Source organism: Myotis myotis, unplaced genomic scaffold (assembly GCF_014108235.1).
Source record: "Myotis myotis isolate mMyoMyo1 unplaced genomic scaffold, mMyoMyo1.p scaffold_m19_p_5, whole genome shotgun sequence".
NCBI classification, from domain to species: Eukaryota; Metazoa; Chordata; class Mammalia; order Chiroptera; family Vespertilionidae; genus Myotis; species Myotis myotis.
The window spans coordinates 94,564,844-94,579,347 of NW_023416357.1; the positions used below are offsets into that span (position 1 = coordinate 94,564,844).

Below are 14,504 nucleotides of genomic sequence, written 5' to 3' on the forward strand. Positions count from 1 at the left end.
ATGGCTGAGCATCACAGTTCGATTCCCGGTCAGGGCACATGCCCAGGTTGCCAACTTGATATCTCCAGCAGGGGGCATGTAGGAGGCAACTAACCAATGATTCTCATTCATGTTTCTATCTCTCCCTCTTCCTTCCTCTCTGAAACCAATAAAAATACTTTTTAAAAAAGATGCATGCACTTGAAATCCACTAAACATGAGATTGTGCCATCAACAAACATAGTGTGATTCCAGACAGCATGTGCCCAGATTCCTGTGAGCATCACTTCCCCTTCTGACAGGTGGGGCTCAGGGAGCAACTCCAGTATACTGTGCCTGTGGCCACCGGGAGACCTTCCAAAGAAGTCAAAAGGCAGCCTTGCATCTTGACTGCCTCCTTTGTAGGGGTGTGACCTTAGGCAAGTATATCTTCTGTGAAAGGCCCACTTCCCAAGATGGTTTTTGCATTAACAAAGGTGCCCCTCTGGGCTGAGAGAGCTCCACACCAGGACTCACCGCTTGGCAAGCAGATTGGGTTACAACCTCTATTTATCCCCATGTCCAGTGCCTTTGTGCAGTGCACAGACTGCCCAACCATACCTGGCAGCCTGCCCAGAGGTTTTTAAAATTTTACTAAAATGCAAGACTTACCAGAGCATCTTATTCACCACTGTGTACTCGGTACCTATTTGTGGAACGAATAAAGCAAAGTTATGGCGAGGCTTATTTGTTCATTCCATGAACGTTTATTGAGCACTTACTATGTGCTGGCACTTTGCTGGGAGCAGAGGGCACAGCAATGAACAAAGCAGACAAATTGCCTGCCCTCCTGGAGCTCACATCCTAGGATAAGAGCAGACAGCACAACAAATAAGTGTGGAAAAGATAAACGTGATGAGGTTGGGGGGAGTGGGTAGGGTGGCGTGTGTGTGTGCTGTTTAATGGAGTGATCTGGCACACCTTCCTAGGGGGCTGTCCTTTAAACCTAGTCCTGAGGATGAGAAGAAGCCGGCCATGTGAGGGACTAGAAATCACATTCCAGGCAGAGGCTGGAGTGAAACACATTCATATGTAACAAGAACTGACATGGATCGAGCTGCATGCCAACCTCTCGCTCTCAGTGTGCTAGCTCACTGACTCTCCCATGACCCCGTAAGGAAGACAGTACGGTGAGAATTTTACACGTGGGGAGACTGAGGCACAGAAGTCATTTGTACAGGTGGGGAGCTGGGCATTGAGTCCATGTAATCTACCTCTAGAGTCTGTGCTGCTGACCCCAGGCTACGGTCCCTCCTTGCCGGGAACCAATTCCAGCATGTCATAATTTTAAGAGTTTTATCAAAAGGTTGATGAGACTTGGGGACTCAACAGGGTTGAGTCACACATGTAGTCACCTGTTGGGAATGGCTAAAGGCATTTCCCCAAACCTGAATAGGAAACTGATTGTGGCTGCCAGGCAGTTAAAGGGCATCTTAATCTACATGTTATTGCCTCCTACTGGCCAAACACCTGAACAGCTGGAGGCTAATTCCCCCAAACTGACAATGGACTCTGTACCCTTTGAAGTGTATTATCTTCACCTTGCCTTAGGACAAATTGTGTTGATAAAAGCAAGGGTCCTAGGCAAGGAGGTAGTCTTCAGTTCCTTTAGCTGAAGGTCCTCTGACCCCCAATGCCTTTCAAAATGATATCTCGTCTCCGGACTCTTTATTAGTCTCTGGATTTCTATGTCATCTACACGCAGCCCCTTCTCCAGATTCCTGAGCCCTTCTTGATGCTGGAGCGTGAGCACCAGCATAAATGGCGTCCCGAACTGGGGCTTTCTGAACCCTAGAAGCACCAGCACCTCCTGATGAGGAAGGTGCCTGACACAAAATGAGAATCAATTCTAACATTTATTGAGCACGTATTATGTCCCTCGCACTGTGGCGAGTGCTTTGCGTGTATCAACTCGTTTACTAAAGGGTAGCTGTCATTTAAAATCATTGCTATGCATAATACAGCCTCTGAGCAGACCCAAAGCAGGGAGTACAGCAGTGCTCTCTCTGTCTGGCCAAAGGTGCGGTAGACGCCTCAAATGGAGGGGTATTGGCTTGGCACTCACCCCTGTGAGCATAAATGGGAGTGTCTTGTGGACTCCACAAAGTCCATAAATGCAGGGAAACCCGAGGGGCAGTGCCCGAGCTATTTAAAGCCCAAACCTGGGTCAGGACACCTGATGCCCTCTGCAGCTTCGCCAAGGCAGAAGGCACGGTCTCTCTGCAAGGACTGACAACCAGGCAGCTGGGTCTTAACCCCTTCCCCCCGCTCCCACCCCGACTCCCAGTTGAAGGGAAGAGACGAGTTTGGGCCCAGGTGTCAGGGCTGTGCACTAGAGCTGAACAGACAGCTCCCACGGCTGCCAAAGCCAAGTCACCCCAAACCAGGCTTCTGACCGAGCAGGCCATGCCCCAGTGACAATGACGACAGGCGAGCTGGCAGCTCTCTGGGTAGAAAGCAAAGCTGCCAAGGCCCTTCCAAGCTTGCCCTGGCCGAGGCAGAATCCAGCTGGGCTGGGAACGGCTCCCAGGATGCAGGGGGTCAAAGGCAGAGGGAAGCACTCCCTCTGCGAGGCTCACAGTGCGTAGACCTTGCTGCTCCCCTAATAATGAATGTCCCACTGAATCTTAGGACGCCACATAGAAAATCCTTTCTGAAAGGACAGGACTTGGGCCAAGGCAGACTTGGGCGTGTGTGTGTGTGTGTGTGTGTGTGTGTGTGTGTGTGTGTGCGCGCGCATGCACGTGCAATGTGGGAGGGGGAGAGAGTGACAGCCCAAAGTATGTGACAGAAGAGGTGCGGTGTGACTTCTAAGGCTGGGTTATGAGAAGGATACAACTTCTCTCTGTTCTCTCTCCTCTCTTTCCCTCTCTCCCCCACCCTCTTCCTTTTCGGGTGACCCCCCTACAACCCAGCCACCACGCTATGAGGAGACCCAAACTAGCCCCATGGAGAGGCCCCCCGCCGACCCTTCCTTAGAGGAACCAAGGTCCCCAGCCACCAGCCAGCATCGAGTGAGCGAGCCTTCCGATGACCCCAGCAGACACGGAGTGGGGCAGAGACGAGCCCTGCCCAACGACAGGTGTGCGAGCAGAATAAGAGTGTGTGTTGTTTGAAGCCACTACATTTCGGGGTGGTTTGTGATGCAGTAGATCAGTGGGCACACCAACAGGGTAATCACGCTATCAACTCAAACACTGGACCTGCCTGTGGGGTTGAATGAGTCATTTATAATGTAGTGAAGAGGCACAAACGAAGGCAAAAGGCAGGCATGGCTCCAGTCGCCCCCTGCCCGCCCCTCCATTAGTGTACCATCAGTTGCTTCCAGCTAAGGTCCAGTGCGTCTGGCCTGGCCTGTCCTGGCTTGGGCCTCGGCCAACAAGTTTAGTGCAAACAGTGAGTCCCACAGACAGAGAGCACCTGCCTCAGAGTCAGTTGCAGCTTGGATCTGGTTCCCCTCTGGGACCCTCAAAGCGCCGAGCGTGCCCTGTTAGGACAGCAGCCTGGAGAAGTGCTTTCTCCCCAGCCTGGCCGCGACTTCTGGAGTGTCCCATAGAAAATGCGCCAGGGCTCCTGGGTGGGCGGCAGCTGCCACCAGGCACCCACCTGTTTGCCAGGGCTGCAGCGGCTGCGTAGGGCTGGCATCAACCTGGGCCCCGAAGGAGCCTGAAGCCGGGCCTGGGTCTGTCCGGGTAGCAGGCCATGGGTCCTTTCCGTAGCCGGCAGGGCTGGGTGCCGGGACCCTGAGGCTCGTAGGATATGACCTGAGAAGAGCCGTGTCCACAGATAACCAGTTCAAGGTCCAGCGTGGTCCGTGTCCTCGGAGAAGGGTCGGTGGGGGGTCTGGAGAAGGGGTAGGTCAGGAAGCTTTAGGACACATGGAGAGAGTGTTGTCGAGACTGGCGACAGAAGGGATGGTGGGAAGGGAGGACGAGACAGAGGGTTTGGAGGGGGACCGCACAGGTTGGAGGAGCAGGGAGGTGGGAGGACAGTCATCTGCCAGTGAGAGGCAGGGAACGCACAGAGCAAGTTCCGATCAGGACGATCGGAGACATGGGGCCACCAACAGGCTGACACAGCAGCACACAGGGTTTGGGAGTCCCCGAAGGAACATCTTCCCAATGCTAACGCTGTGGGATGCGGGCGGCCCCAGTCTCTAAGCCTGACCACAGGGAGGGCCCTCAGGGAGGGTTCTCCGGGCTCAAGCTGCAAAGCCTTTAGGACACCGCCGCCGAGCCCAGCGAAGAGACAGGGAGGCCCTATGGCAGTGATGGCGAACCTTTTGAGCTCGGCGTGTCAGCATTTTGAAAAACCCTAACTTAACTCTGGTGCCGTGTCACATATAGAAATGTTTTGATATTTGCAACCAGAGTAAAACAAAGACATATTTTTTGATATTTATTTTATATATTTAAATGCCATTGAACAAAGAAAAATCAACCAAAAAAGTGAGTTCGCGTGTCACCTCTGACACGCGTGTCATAGGTTCACCATCACTGCCCTAGGTGGTGTATGGTCCAGGGGTGGTCACCCACACCCCACCTGCTGTCCTGTCCACTTTTTGTGGATTCTGCCTTCCCAGGATGCTGACCCCAGGGGCCCTGGGGTGCTCCCCTCACAACCTCCCCAGTTACCTTGTCCCAGGCCCAGCGGGGTCATCCCAGGCTGATCCGGGAGTCCAGCTGCTGCAGGTGTTCCAGGACACCGAAAGGGATGGTGGGTGTCCACAGCCTGCAGCGGGGCATGGGACACAGAGGCCAGGTTAGGGGAGCGAGCGTGACCTGAGCCCCCCACATAGCCGCTCCCAAATCTCTCCTCTCATCAGCCGGGGAACCTTGGGGACTTCCCAGCTGGCAAAACCAGACCAGTGTGGGGGTATGAGGACAGCAGAGGCCTAGGAATCCCAAAACCCCTTTGGTTCTGATGCTGACTGGCTGTATGACCTCAAAAACATTGGCTAAACTCTGTGCCTTATTCTTCTCCGCTGTAAAATGGGTCTGTATGATCCACCTTATCCCTCTTAGAAGATGTAAGTGTTTATGTACATGAACGTGCTCTGAAAGTGTATAAAGTACCAGTATTGGACATTAGACATCATGGTGCTATAATAAAAAGTTTGAGCCATATGAAATTGCCGTTTTTGTAGGTCAACATGGTTTATACAGGCAATTTCGTATTGTTCGACCCAACATATTAAGCATTTTAATTTACCAAGTACTGTGCTAACTGCTTTTTAAGTCTTTTCTAATTTAAACCTCACAAAACTGCTTGGGGGCAAATATTATTACCACTGCCCTTTTACAGATGAAGACGCTGAGGCCAGAGGGGTGACGTGTCCTGCTTGCCCAAGGCCACACGTTGGTGACAGGCAGAGCAGGATTTGAGCTCAGGACTCACGGAACCACCCAGCTGGGCCACTGAGACTTACGCCAGTGTCTCCACATCAGGGCACTTTCTCAGGCTGGCTGCTAGCTGCTGGGCCCCGGCGGCTGTGAACTTGTTGTACTGGACACTGTGGGGAGAGAAACCCATCCTGGGGCCTGGCCCTCGGGACCATCCAGCCCCAGCCCAAGGCCACCACCACATGCTCGACAACCAGACCACAGCCCATTCCTGCCGGTGATGCCGGAGAGAACCCCCGTCTCCGCAGGCCCTCGCGCTACCACCCACTGCTCAGGTTCCCATACTCACTCCAGCACCCGCAGGGATGCCATGTCCGGAAGCACGTGTGCCAGGCTCTTGGCTCCCACGTCACAGATGCAGTTATTGTACAAGCTGCCAGAAACAGAAGACAGGCACGGGCTGGGTGCAGGGGGTCAGGGCCCAGGGGGATCCGCACCCCGCTGGGATTACTGCCCCACTTTACAGGGGGCAAACTGAGGCCCAGAGAGATGAGGCCACTTCTCCATGGTCATACAGTGAGTCCAGGGAAGCAGCAGGACTGAGAAGCGGTAGCTTCCATGCTGAGACTTCAGTTCAAATCCCAGTTCTGCCATCGGCGGCCTATGTGACCTTGGGCAAATTACTTAACTCCTCTGTGGCTCAGTTTGCTCCTCCATAAAATGGGCACGATGGAGTCATTGTGAGGAGGAGTAAATGAGTTAATGCTGGTAAAACATAGAGCAGGCCCAGCATGTGGAATGAGCTCAATGTTAGCTGCGGTTATTTCACCTCCCAGGATGGATTGTGAGGGTGAAATGAGTTACTGTAGAAGGTATGACCGGCACTGAGGATAAAGGGGCGAGACAAGCCCAGTCACTGGGCTGGCTCAGGTTTCTGTGGTGTAGTCACGGTCACCATCTGCAGTGTTGAAAATAGCACGACGGATGTCACTGAGGCTGACTTAAGCTGTACACTCATTACTAAGCATCCTTTTAACAAGCCAGCTACTGCCGTGGTTCTAATCTCAAGGCCATGACTTTGCCACGACAGCCTCGGGGCTGCCTGTAAAAGCGGCAGGTCTACACTGCAGCGAAGTGGTTCAGGCTAAACTCCAGCATCCCCTGATGTCATGAGTTGGCTGCTGCCAGGACAGGCACCAGGCAAGGGGCTTTACAATCTGTGTCTGGGGCAGTGCTTAGAACCCAGGAGGCCCATATTTCATTCATGCCAAGAAGCACATGTTCATAGATTTGAATATTACTGAGATCAGGATCTAACAATCAGTGGGGTGTCATAATCTGCAGTGTTTTGTCCTCTGAAAGATGTCTTACAACAAATAGCATCTTAGATTCCATGACATGAGGTTTCTTTAAGTATCAGTCGGATCAGGTGTCACCTCCATAAGCCCCACCTGCTTCTTCCTTCACCATCGAAAAACTCCAAACCTCCTCCTCACCTACGAGGGCTTCTATGCATGATCTGGCCTCCACTTGCCTCTCCCACCTTATCACCCAGCCTCTGTCCCTCATTCACTATGTCCAACCACAGGGGACCTCCTGGCGCTCAAAGACCCAACCTCTTTCCTACCTCGGGCCTTTGGATCTGCCGTTCCCTCTTTTTGGAATGCTTTTCTCCTAAAGTGGCCCATGGACGGGGGATGGTCACCTCCTCAGAGGCTTCCTGACCTCGCTGGTGAACTCAATATTCCCTGTTGTAACTCCTGGGCCTCTGTTAGTCTCCTTCCCAGCATGAATCACTATTTTATTTAAAAATATTTTACTTATGCATATGCTTACTTGCTTATGAAAGAAACTTGAAAGCAAGAACCACACCTGTTTTGCTCATAGTTGTATCTCTAGCTCCTAGCACAGGCTGGCCCATGGTTGATGTGAGAGAATATTAGATGCCCTGCACAACTCTATAGGGTGCCAATCACATAGACTAGGAATTGCACAGTACAGAACCTATACAGCTGTACCCAGTGGTCCTGAATGGAAGGATAAAGAATGGATACTTCGGTAACTTGACGAACCAGATGCCAACTCCCCTGGAAATTTGACTCTGGCTGTCCTTGGCATGGTCTGAGGGCTGGGGAAGGAGAGGGAATTCCTCCCAGCCTAGTGCGGGAGGACAGCTGGCAATGACTGGGGCTCTGGTCCAAGCTCTCAGTCCCTCACCAGGGTTCAGGCTGGAAGAAATCAAAAGCAAGAGGTGCTATGCCAAGGGCCACCAGAAGGTGGCAGTATAGGCACTGGCTGGTGTATGAGTGAGAAGAGGCAGCCAAGGCTGAGGGTGGTTAGCCTTCTAGAAATCAACACCCCTCTTGCCCCTGTGGCTCAGTGGTTGAGTGTGGACCCATGAACCAGGAGGTCACGGTTCGATTCCTGATCAGGTCACGTGCCTGGGTTTCAGGCTTGATCCCCAGTGGGAGTCATGCAGGAGGCAGCTGATCAATGATTCTCTCTCATCATTGATGTTTGTATCTCTCTCTCCATCTCCCTTCCTCTCTCTGAAATAAAATAAAATAAAAAGGCTCTAGAGAAAGCTCAGTCCTCCATCCCCTGGGAGAAGAGAATATTTATTGTGCCCCAGGGCCCAGCACTGCACCAAGGGCTTTCCATAGGGCATTGGGATGGTACCCATTTTCCAGATGAAGAAACAGAGGCATTGCCCAACTGGGGTTTGTGTTCATATTGGATTTTAGATGGGTACCACCACCACCACCACCCCCTCCCCCCCCCCCGCCCCGCCCCTGCAAGTTGTGCAACTTTGACACAGCAGAACAGCCTGCAGTGACTGCCTCCAGGGTCCCAGTGTGGGACTTAGCAGCTGGTACAAAGGGGGCTCTCTGCCCGCCCCTGGCCCACCAGCTCAGCAGGGCCCCACTCACCTCAGCCTGAGAAGGGATGCAGCCAGTGAGGGCAGGGCTTTGGCGAGCTTGCAGGCGCCCACATCCGTGATGTTGTTCTGGGACAAGCTGCAGGGACACAGCAAGAGGGCCAACCTTGTACACCCTTCCCCACTACCTGCCTTCCCTGGGACAGAACTGAGAAACCCGCTTCTGCACAGGGTGGCCCAGAGCAGCTAAGACAGGACAATGACCTCAAGGAGAGCTGCGGGTCATCAACTGTGAAGGGCACGTGGGTAGACTGGTGGTAACTCCTAATAAATAAAAGGATACTGCTAGGCCCTGCGGCTGAGTGGGATGATGGGGGTGAGGATGCACAAGAGAAAGTGCTTTCCTGCCCACACCTGTTTTATGATTTTATAGCATCCCCTTTGAATGACTTTAAAAAAAAAATCTGTATTGATTTCAGAAAGGAAGGGAGAGGTAGAGAAAGACAGAAACATCACTGATGAGAGAGAAACATTGATTGGCTGCCTCCCGCAGGCCCCCCCACTGGGGATCAAGACCGCAACCCAGGCCCTGGCCGGAATCAAACCTGGGACCCTTCAATCCGCAGGCCTACACTCTGTCCACTGAGCCAAAATGGTGAGGGCCCCTTGGGATGACTTTTCAGCTCTGTCACTAAGTAAGTGTTCATGTTATTTGTCTGATGGGTGTGGGCTCCACAAGGCAAGGGGCCAGGTTTGTTTTTTGTTCGTTACTGTATTCCTGCTGTGCTTAGAGGCACGCCATGCACATAGTAGGTGCTCAGTAAAAAGTTAAGCAGGGCGGTGAAATGAAGGAAAGAGAGGGGAAGGGAAAAGAGGGGGGGATGGACGGGAAAAAGGGAGGAGAAAAGAAAGGAAGGAAAAGAAGGAAGGAAGGACTAAAAGAGAAATCTGGCTTACTCACAGTGTTACCTAGAACACTATAAATTACTTTGAGAGGTCTCAGTATCTTATAATCAAGGAAATGCCTAACTGAATTCTGGTGAATTCTGTGGCCATCCTAATCATGGTTATGAAGTGGGGTGTGGATAAATTTTGATGATACCATCTATGTTCAGTAAAAAGAAAAATATCATATTGATCTTCTTGTATCATATCCATCTCCTATTTCCCAAAGCACAGAATAGCTTTTGTTGTTAATCACCCCAGGCTATTTTTTCCATTGATTTTTAGGGAGAGTGGAAGAGAAAGGGAAAGACATAGAGAGAAACAACGATGTGAGAGACACATCAATTGGTTGCCTCGTGCAAGAGCCCTGACCAGGGGCCCGTCAGGGAGGAGCCTGCAACCAAGGTACGTGCCCTTGACTGGAATTGAACCTAGAACCATTTGACTAGGGCCCAGAATAGTTTAAAAACATAAAAAATATACTATTTTGATAATGTTTTACTGATAAATCCTAATCTATTTCTCCTATTTCACCTCTAGGGTAATTTTCTGTCACTAAACATTGTTTACTTTTATTACTATCCTATATAATAAAAGGGTAATATGCAAATTGACCCTAATGGCAGAACGACCAGGAATGACTGGTCACTATGACATGCACTGACCACCAGGGGGCAGATGCTCAATGCAGGAACTGCCCCTGCATGGTCAGTGCACTCCCACTGGGAGAGCTCCGCTCAGCCACAAGCTAGGCTGATGGCTGTGAACACAGTGGCGGTGGCAGGAGCCTCTCCTACCTCTTCGGCAGCGCTAAGGATGTTCGACTGCCAGCTTAGGCCCTTTCTGCCAGGAAGCGGGCCTAAGCTGGCAAGTGGACATGCCCTGAGGGCTCCCAGAGGGATGTCTGACTGCCAGCTTAGGCCTGATCCCCCGGGGAGCAGGCCTAAGCTGGCAGGTGGACATCCTCCATGGGGTCCTGGACTTCGAGAGGGCTCAGACAGGGCTGAGGGACCCCCGCCCCCCCTCCCGCCAGTGCATGAATTTTCATGCACGGGGCTTCTAGTATACTTTATAATTATGGCTTTATTTGTTTGTTTGCTTGTTTATTGTGTCTTCTCACTAGAAGACTTCTGAGGTCAGGGATGTTGCTTGTTTTGTTTAAAGCTGGATCTCTGGGGCCTAGAATGGAGTCTGCACACATTAGGTGCTCCTTAAATATTTGTTAATTAAATTAAGAAATTATTGGATGCATGAATGATTACATAAAGGAATGAATGAGTGAAAGGACGAATGAAGGAATGGATGGATGAATGATTACATGGCTCAATGACTGGAGGATGGATAAGTGAATGAAAGAATAAAAAAGCCAGCCCGCCTTGAGGGAAAATGGAGCAAGAAGGGCAGGCCCAGCCCACTTACTTGAGCGTCTCCAGGGCCTTCAACCGAGGGAAGGTGGCTGAGAGCTGCGCGACACCCTCATCCCCGATCTTGTTCTCGCTCAGCGAGTCCAGGCTGCAGGTGAAATCAGATGGGGGGCCATCAGCCAGGGAAGTCACCTGACCTTTCCCCTCCCTCCAACCCATCTGGGGCTTCCTCAAATCCCCCACCCCTGGACACACCAGAGCAGATATCTATCTGCTCCTGAGCTTTTGAGAGGGAGTCTTCATCACCCAGGGGCACCAATCAGCCAGCCAGGCGACAAGGTTGTAGTTCTCAACGGACCCAAATCCCTATTTTGCTTCCTGGGAACCCTCACAAGTTTGGGCAACTTCCTGGCAACCTCTTGTGCCTCGATTATGCCGTGGGATCCTGCTCTCTGACCCTGCTTCTCTGTGGACTGCTGGGAGCAACATGTGAGGGGAAGAGTTTCAAAGGTCATAAAAGGATTCGACTTAAAAAAAAAGAGGGGGAGGGGGAATTGCCATCTGTTGTCACTTCCCTACAGTGGGGTCATCTGGTCATTCACACCAGCCCCATAAAGGAAGCAGCAGGACAAAGAGACACAAACTCACACAAACAGGGGCAGGGTTTGGGGACTCCAAAGCCTGAGTCACAGGTGGCTCTGGGGTCTGTACTCACTCCAGATGCTGGAGGGAGGAGAAGGCCTCCAGGATCCTCACCAGTTTGGGGAAAGCCTGGGGGCCCGCGACAGGGCCCAGCCTAGGAAGCAAAGAGCAGAGGTAAGACCCTGAAACAGTCATGGTCCCTCAATTCAGCCTCAGGGTGGGGTACAGACAGGGCACAGAAGGCAGGCCCGTCTGAGGCCTCCTCCCCTACCCTGACTTCCCTCCCCCCAGTCCCATCAAGTGGGACCCCAAATCTGCTCTAAGATTTCAAAGCCCCTCAAGTGGCCACCTGGGGGCTCCCCAGCTTTCATCTGGGTGGGTTCTCACTCCTGCCTACATCTACATGCACACTTCTCCTGCCATGGCCTGGTTCCCAAATGCTGACTTGAGGACCACTACCAGTCCCAAGAAAGATGGTTTGCTTATTTCCACTTTAATAACAAATAGAAGAGTTTCTTGAGCACTTATTATGTGCCAGGAACACAGCGTGTCCTTCACTCAGACTAGATCTCATTGGATTCCACAATGACTCTGAGCTAAGAGCAATTCTTGTCCCCATTTTACAGGTGGGGAACTGGAGGCACAGAGAGGTTAACTAACTCATGGGAGGCCACCTAGCCTGGATGGTCATTTAGACTAGACTTTGAGAGAATGAGAAAAATAAAGACAATGGAGGGCTGCTTTGTTTTTAAGATATGGTAAACATAGAACAGTCCTTTATTCTGAAATTATGTTCTTTGGACTTTTTTGCCATTAAAATGTTCGTTCTTTGATAAAATGATGGTGCCAGCAGGGGTTATTTGCTTGTTTGAATGAATTATACTTGATAAAAATTAAGATGGTAACTGCACATAGCCACTCAGATTCACTCTGAAATATTATGTCTTTGGAACCCCAAAGTTTGGGAACCACTAGCTCCGAGAAAGGCCACGAGATAGGAGTCCAGAATCTGATTTGAGCCGAGGACCTGCCCCTTCCCTTCCCTGGGGCCTTTTGGGCAAATCCTTTCGCCTCTGCACCTCAGTCTCCTAAAATTTAGCTCTAACCTTCTGAGGTTTTTAGGATTAAGGGATTCATTCATCAAATATTGATTATTGACCTCCTGGGTGCCAGGCCCATAGAGCCCGCCACGGAGACAGCCATGAACAAATCAGGCAAAAATCCCTGCCCTTGTGGAGCTGACATTCAGTGGGTAAGACAGGTAATCAATGATATTGGTTATGCCCCTCAGGAGTGACTCAGTGGTTGAGTGTTGACCTATGGACCAGGAGTCAGGGTTGGAGTCCCCAGCAGGGGGCATGCAGGAGGCAGCCAATCAATGATTCATCATTAATGTTTTTATTTCTCTCTCCCTCTCCCTTCCTCTCTGAAATCAATGAAAAAATATCTTATTAAAAAATATTGGTATACTCTCTGGTGTGGGGGACAATGATGTGGGGTGGAATCTTACTTTTAAAAATGGGGTCAGTAATCAATAAAGAAAAAAGTGGGGGCCAGAAAAGGCCTCGCTCAGTGAGAAATAGAAGACAGTGAGGGCGCCGGCCATATAGCTATCTGGGGAAGAGTGTCCTGGGCAGAAGGCACAGCCAATGCCAAGACCCAGAGACTGGGCCGTGCTTAGTAAGGTTAAAAACCAGCAAGGAGACCCATGTGGCTGGAGTGGAGTGAGCAAGGGAGGGAGGGTAGGAGGTCAGGCGAGGAGGTAAGTGAGCGCTGAATCAGAGAAGAACCCTGTCTACAAGGCAGAGCCTGTGCAGGACTTTCAGCGGCCGAGCCGTCTGACCTCTGTGGGTAGGTGAGGCCTATAGTGTGCCTGGAACAGTGGCTGCCAGTCATGCACCCAGAATATTTTTTTCTTCCTTCCTTCCTTCTTTCCTCAGAACTGCCTCAGGCCTTCCGGCTTCCAGGTGGCCTGTGTCCTGGTTCTGGTCTGTTCCACCCCATGGCTGCTGTTCCCCTCAAGCACAGTTCCGATCTTGAACTAGGGGCTTTTTAAGCTGAAAATAATTCAAAGCTAGAGGAGCCCTTGGTGATTGTTTTCATACATTTCCTCTTTTTAGCAATATTTTTATCTCTGCACAAATTTAGCAACTTGTCTCTGATTGAGACAAGAACCCCCCCCCCCTTTTCTTTTTCTGGGCGCAGGGGGAGCAGTGACCAGGAGAAGCAGACAGCTTGTGGGTGGCCAGCTGGGAGGGAACCTTGGGCAAGTTACTCAACCTCACTGGGTCTCAGTTTCCTCATCTGTAAAATGGGAAAGGTAATGACTATCTCCCAGAGTAGCTCTTGAAATTAGTGAAATAATATATAAGATGCACTGAGTACACGTAGGCGTTTAATAAGTCCTTCCTAATCGTTAGATAAGTTTAGATTCCCTTACAAGGACCAAACACGAATTTAGCTTTTTCCTTTGTTGGAGCAAGAGCAAGGCTGCACTGACTTTTGTGACTCTGCACAAGCAATTTACAAGCTCTAGGCCTGTATCTGCATCTGTACAATGAGGAGATAATAACAATACCTCTGCCCTGTGTGGCCTCCCCACATGCTCATGCCCACTCCTTTCTCAAGGTTTATTGCTTTAATCACCTCCTCCAGGAAGTCCCCTGGCCTCCCCCACATCTGCACTCTCACAATCCTGGAGTTTCCTGCCACTTATTTCAGCAGGTGGCAACGGTCTCTTTACACTAGGCTGCAAGCTCATTGAGGACAGTGGCCTTGTTCACCTGAGCAGGTCTGTCGAATGAATGAATTCAAATAAGCATGTTTGCCAGGAAATGAGCCAATTATCTTCACTAGCCCAGAAGGGCCAAGCCCCAGCTGTCAGAAGCTAGTTTCCAGAGGGGTGGGGTGAGAGGGTAAGAATAATTCTGGGGACCCATCTCCATTCTGGTGGCACAAGCCCAGCTAATGCTGGAGAAGAAATCTCGTGGGGACCGGAGACAATCCACCCCTTTGCTTACGCAAACTCCAGCTTCTTTAAGTCCCGGATGGCGGGGAGTTCCCCGGCTATGTCTTCTGAGGAACTTCTTGTCCTGGGGAGAAGGGACGATGTTTAGGCGGGAGCAGGCTCTCTGCCTGTTGCTGAGCCCCTAACTATGTGTCCCAAGATGCCTGCCCCAATGCCCAAAATTCCCCCCCAAAGATTGCCTTTCTTGTGGCTACTGATGCCTCCTATTAAAAGAAAAACCTTGAGACAGGATGTTATTAAGGCATTACTGTGTGTGCCATGGCAAAGCCCAGAGTGGGCACTTCCCA

General features: G+C 51.1%; 1 protein-coding gene across 7 annotated transcripts in view; it reads right to left on the reverse strand.

Annotated features, from left to right (window-relative positions):
* Positions 1–3,228: 3,228 nt before the first annotated feature.
* The window catches only part of CIITA (class II major histocompatibility complex transactivator), a 53,248-nt gene continuing 41,972 nt past the window's right edge, over positions 3,229–14,504 (reverse strand). For 6 of the 7 annotated variants that reach the window (XM_036309583.1, XM_036309581.1, XM_036309585.1 and 3 more), the window contains exons 13-20: positions 14,210–14,281; positions 11,263–11,343; positions 10,603–10,695; positions 8,291–8,377; positions 5,710–5,793; positions 5,447–5,530; positions 4,653–4,749; positions 3,229–3,861 (exon numbers count right to left, since the gene is read on the reverse strand). In XM_036309583.1, the coding sequence (XP_036165476.1) occupies positions 4,674–4,749; positions 5,447–5,530; positions 5,710–5,793; positions 8,291–8,377; positions 10,603–10,695; positions 11,263–11,343; positions 14,210–14,281 (577 nt within the window). In that variant the 3' untranslated portion in view covers positions 3,229–3,861; positions 4,653–4,673. Of the gene's footprint in view, positions 3,918–4,652; positions 4,750–5,446; positions 5,531–5,709; positions 5,794–8,290; positions 8,378–10,602; positions 10,696–11,262; positions 11,344–14,209; positions 14,282–14,504 lie in introns of all 7 variants that reach the window. The other variant, XM_036309582.1, reaches the window with a different exon arrangement.